We start from the raw sequence: 4,795 nt of genomic DNA on the forward strand, positions 1-4,795 counted from the left end.
GGGCCCCCCCCCCCCCCCCCCCCCCCCCCCCCCCCCGGGGTAGGGGGACGGGACCGCAGAAGAACCCCACCACCACCACCCGGGCCCTGAGAGGGGCTTGCGGGTCTCCACTCCACCACTTGGGCGAAGGGGCCTTGAAAAGTTGCTTTCTCTCTCCCTCTCCCTGAGACTTGCCCAGGGTTACTGTGGGAAGGAGTTAGACCAGCTCAGGTCTGGCCTCCTGGACTGTAAATATTACTGGGCTGTCTGTCTCCTTGACTAGAACATCAGCTGCAGGAGGGCAAGAACCTCGTCTGGCCCGTTCAGTATCTCCTGGCACATAGCAGATCCGCAAGAAATAGTTGTGGAATGAATGAATGAATGAATGAATGAGTTAATGAATGACATCTCCCGTTACTGTTCACCCAGTGCGACTGTGATCCAGGCACTGTACGTTCTCTCATTTAATCCTGCCGTAACTAGGAGGTGGGTGTCACTGTAACGTCCGTTTCAGAGATGTGGAAACTGAATCCTGGGGAGATTACATCATTCCCCTAGCCACACAGCTCTTCGGGGACAAAGCCACTCTTAACCCCTACCCGCTCCTGCAGGCCTGGCTGCCCTTGGGAAGTCACTCCTCTTGAAACTCAGTTTGTCCATCCATGAAATGGGAGCAGTCCTCCCTGCTGCAAGGCTGAGGTGGGCTTCTAGGACACCCTCAGGAAGGCTGACCGAGATGGTGGGGAGCCCTGTCCCCACTCCCCACCCACCCTGGGGCCCCATTACCAGCCGACGAGAAGGGCAGCAATGCAGCTCCAGGTGACACAGCCTCCCCCGGGTGGGGGGCTCTTGGCTCCGGGGGGCTCTGGGGGCCGGCAGCAGCAAAAGCGGATGAGGTAGACAGCAATGAAAATGAGGCTCAGGCCCAAGCCCAGGCCTGCCAAGGCCACCACCAGCAACAGGGCCTGGGGAAGGGGGAGACATGAGGCCTCAGAGGAGCTCACTGCTCCCTCCCTGCGTGGCTGGAGGTCCTGGATCCGGGACTTCGGTGGAGGTGGAAGGCAGTCCTGGCTAGAATGGGGGGCCAAGCCCAGCCTGTGGGTTTCAGGTTTGTGGGGAAAGATGGGGTCCCCAGCCCCTCCCAGGCTGGCCGCTGGGGCTCGGCGGTTTGGGGCTGGGTTACTGGAGGGAGCTTCCTACTGAGAGGCCCAAATCTTGGGTTCCAGTTCTGCTCTGGGTGTGGCCCTCGGCTGGGGCCTTCCCTCTCTGAGACTGTCTCCTCCTCATCCTAACCAGGCAGTTGGAATAGAGCGTCTCCCAGGACCTTCTGAGACCTGCATCCGGAACTGGGTGGGATCAGGGGGTGGACAGGGGTGCCTGTTCCTGGAGATGGGTGTGAAGGCTTCCTCTTCCTCCTCCTTGCCGGTCCTCCCCTCTCACTGCTCACTCACTCCCCTGCTGCTGAGCTCTGCACACCCACCGCAGCGTGAGTCTGTCACCCAGGGACTCACAGGGTGGGGGGCGTGACAGCCTCCATGACAGGGTGTGTGTGCAAGACTCGGGGATGGAGACTTGGAGACAGGGAGGCACAGAGAGATAGAGAGAGAAGAGTGGAAAAGCAGAGATGCAGAGAAAGGAGACACAGAGACAGATGGTGGCAGAACCAAAGGCCGGGAGGACAGAGGCAGGGAGAGAACAGGTATGTGCAGTTGGAAAAGCCTCGCAGGACAACGGGGCTCTCCACGAGGCAGGGCTTTACAGGGGGTGCGCAGAATGGGGCAGGGGGTTACCTTGAGCCACCCAGCAGGTAAGGGGCAACATCAGGAACAGAATCACCCCTCCAGACTCACTAACGCTCTTTCCTGGAAACCACCATGTGTCTCTGCCTTTGCCTTGCAGTGTGGTGTGTGTGTGTGTGTGTGTGAATGACACAAGTGTGTGGTGTATTTGTGTTCCTGACTGTGAAACTGGGTGTTTTATCTTTGTATCTGCCATGAGATACTACACCTGAATGTGTGTGTGTGTGTGTGTGTGTGTGTGTGTGTGAGAGAGAAAGAGAGAGAGAGAATGAGTGTCTCTGTGGGAGCACCTAGGTCTGCAGGTGTGAAAGTGATCTGTTGGCATCTGTGTGTTTCTGGACATGATTCTTTGAGTCTGAGTGGTCTCTCGTGGTGTGTGTGTGTGTGTGTGTGTGTGTGAGAAAGTTGTGAGTGTGTTTGAATGTGAACATGTGTATGTCATATATGAGTGAATATATGTGTATATATGTGTGAATTTGTGTCTGAGTATGTGAGAGTAAGAATGTGAGTGTTGAGAGTGTGTATACAAGTGAGTGTGGTATGTGAGTGTGTATGAGTGTGTTTAGGTATGTGTGTGTCTGAGTGAAGGCAGGAATGAATGTGAGTGTATGAGTGTGTACACAAGTGAGCTTGGGGTGAGTGAATGTGTGAGTGAGTGAGAGCAGGAATTGTGTAATTGTGTGAGTGTGTGTATATATGTGTGAGTGTGGGGTGTGTGTGTGTGAGGAGGGGAATGTGTGTCCGTGTGTGTGCATGGATGTGACTGTGGGTGTGTATACACGTGAGTGTGTGTGTGTGTGTAACTATGTGGGAGTGGGAGTGTGTGAGGATGGGAATGTGTGTCCATGTGTGTGCATGGATGTGACTGTGGGTGTGTATACACGTGAGTGTGGGGTGTGTGTGTGTGTGTGAGTGTGTCTTCCAGCCTGGTGTCACCCTGTGCCTGACTTTTTCCAGCTGTGCCCAGAGTGGTCATCTTCCTGGGGGACAGTGTCCCCTCCTGGGCCGTGTGACTTCACGCCCGGCCCAGTGCTGTCACCCGGCCTGTTGGGGGGGGGGGCGGAGTGAGCCTCTCCCAGTGCCTCGGGCAGTGACTGGGGCCAGCAACGGGTGCATGGCTGTGTGGGGAGGTCTCCTCTGCCCTGAGCAGGCGTCAGCGGCCAGCACTGGAGGTCGTGACTGTGGACATGAGAGGCTGTGGGCGAGGGGATGGCCGTCCCTGTTTGGTGGGGAGAGGGCGGCGTGGAGTAGGCAGGGAGGAGCTGCTCCCGGCTGGCACAGCCATGACCCAAATAGCTCAGAATACAGCACACATCCCCCTCTCTGCTTTTCTGGGACCCCCCCCCCCCACACACACACCTCCTAAGCTCTCCAATCCCCAGCCCTTTATCCCAGGAGCTCCCTAGCACAGATCCCAGGGGCCTAGACCCTATAGGCAGGGCCCAGGACACATCCAAGGGCTCCACAGGATTCCCAGGCACCCCCCCCCCCCATGCACACACTCCCCCACCCTTCCGCGGCTCAGCCAAGCCTCGCTCCTCATTAATCTCAAAGTCAAGGACTTGAATTAAACTGGGTCAGGGGACAGTTCCTTCACCCCTGTTGGAGCTGACCCAGGCTGGGCCCCCTTCCCCAGGGACCCCCGCTTCTGTAAGGTTCCCACCCCAGCCCCACCCTCCGGACCCATTTCTGTCATCCTCTGGTCCCCAAATGGAATCTCATTCCCCCCACCCCGAGCACCCTGACCACCCCTTCTGTCCTGGGACTGGGGACTGGCTGGAAGCTTCCTCTTACAGCACCTCCACCTTGTTTACCCAGCCCTGGCCCTAAATCCCTCATGCCCCTTCCCCATTTCAGGACTCAATCCCGTCCTAAACCAGGGCACCCCAGCCTTCTTCCTCTCCACCATTATCAGTTCCTGTCTCACCTTAACTGGACGGCCCCGATCCTATCAGGGGAGGGGGCATCTTTTAGGACACGGAGAGTGGACCTATCGCCCTGGTGACCCTGGAGGCTAGCTTCCCGGGCAGTTCTCAGAGACCCTGGAATCCAAGGCTCCCCGGTCCCTTCCCTCCTCTGGGACTAGGGGGTCCAGGCCCCTGACCCTCCTTTATTTAAGGAACCAGAGCTCTGGTCTCCCAGCCTCTGTCCCAGGGGAACCTCCAAGTATGGGAGCCCGATGCTCCTCCTCTTTCAGATACCCCAAAGTCCGGGCCCGGCCCCCACCCCCGGAGAACACAGGAATCTGTCACCCAGCCCCCTTCTCCCTCACGACCCCAAGCTCTGCCTCCCCCCCCTCCGCCCCCGCCCCCAGGACCCCGCACCCGCTCCCACCTGCTGGTATTCTTGCTCTTGGGGCGCGAACCCGCTGGGTACCGGGCGGAGCTGGAAGTCGGCGCGGGGCAGCTGGTGGAGCAGATGCACCCAAGCCGAGGGTCGGTAGCCCGGGGGCGCCCCCATAGCCCCCGGGGAGGGCGCAGCGGGGCCGACGCCGGGGCTGCGGGAGCCTCGGCAGTGGAGCGGGGCGCGGGCGGAGCGGGGTCTGGCGGGGCTCAGGGGAGCGGAGCAGGGGGAGGGAGAGGGTGGGGGGCGGAGATTGGGGGAGGAGGAGGGAGGCGCGGGCCAGACGGGGACGGTGCTGCCCCTGGTGGCTGCCGGGGGGACTGCGGCGCCGTGAGCGGGCCCCAGCGCTCCGCCCCTCAGCGCCGGCTCCCACCTGCGGCCGGCGCAGGTCCCACGCTGGACAGCGACATCCCTGTCCAAATGAGGCCGCTCATATTGTGCTATCACCCCACAGCAGCAAAGGATCCCTTTATCTCTAGGAAGATCCTTTATGTCTGTGCAAAAGGCACTAAGTATTTGCACGGCATCTTACAAATAACGGTCAGTTGCATCAATAAAAAAAAACCTCACTTCTGTGTGTAAGGGTACTCTCCTCTGTAAAGGCTGTCATTTGGGTAAAAGCCCCACCTTTTAAAATCTGCATAAGAACACAGCTTCTATACACAAACCTTCCT

The 4,795-nt window shown here is 59.0% G+C and overlaps 1 protein-coding gene across 2 annotated transcripts in view; it reads right to left on the reverse strand.

Moving 5' to 3' along the window:
- The window catches only part of LOC123323745 (protein tweety homolog 1), a 15,376-nt gene extending 11,138 nt beyond the window's left edge, over positions 1-4,238 (reverse strand). For both annotated transcript variants that reach the window (XM_044912220.1, XM_044912221.1), the window contains exons 1-2: positions 4,113-4,238; positions 766-944 (exon numbers count right to left, since the gene is read on the reverse strand). In XM_044912220.1, the coding sequence (XP_044768155.1) occupies positions 766-944; positions 4,113-4,238 (305 nt within the window). The remainder of the gene's footprint in view (positions 1-765; positions 945-4,112) is intronic.
- Between the last annotated feature and the right edge of the window lie 557 nt (positions 4,239-4,795).

The sequence above is a fragment of the Neomonachus schauinslandi genome, unplaced genomic scaffold (genome assembly GCF_002201575.2).
Source record: "Neomonachus schauinslandi unplaced genomic scaffold, ASM220157v2 HiC_scaffold_626, whole genome shotgun sequence".
In the NCBI taxonomy this organism is placed as follows: Eukaryota; Metazoa; Chordata; class Mammalia; order Carnivora; family Phocidae; genus Neomonachus; species Neomonachus schauinslandi.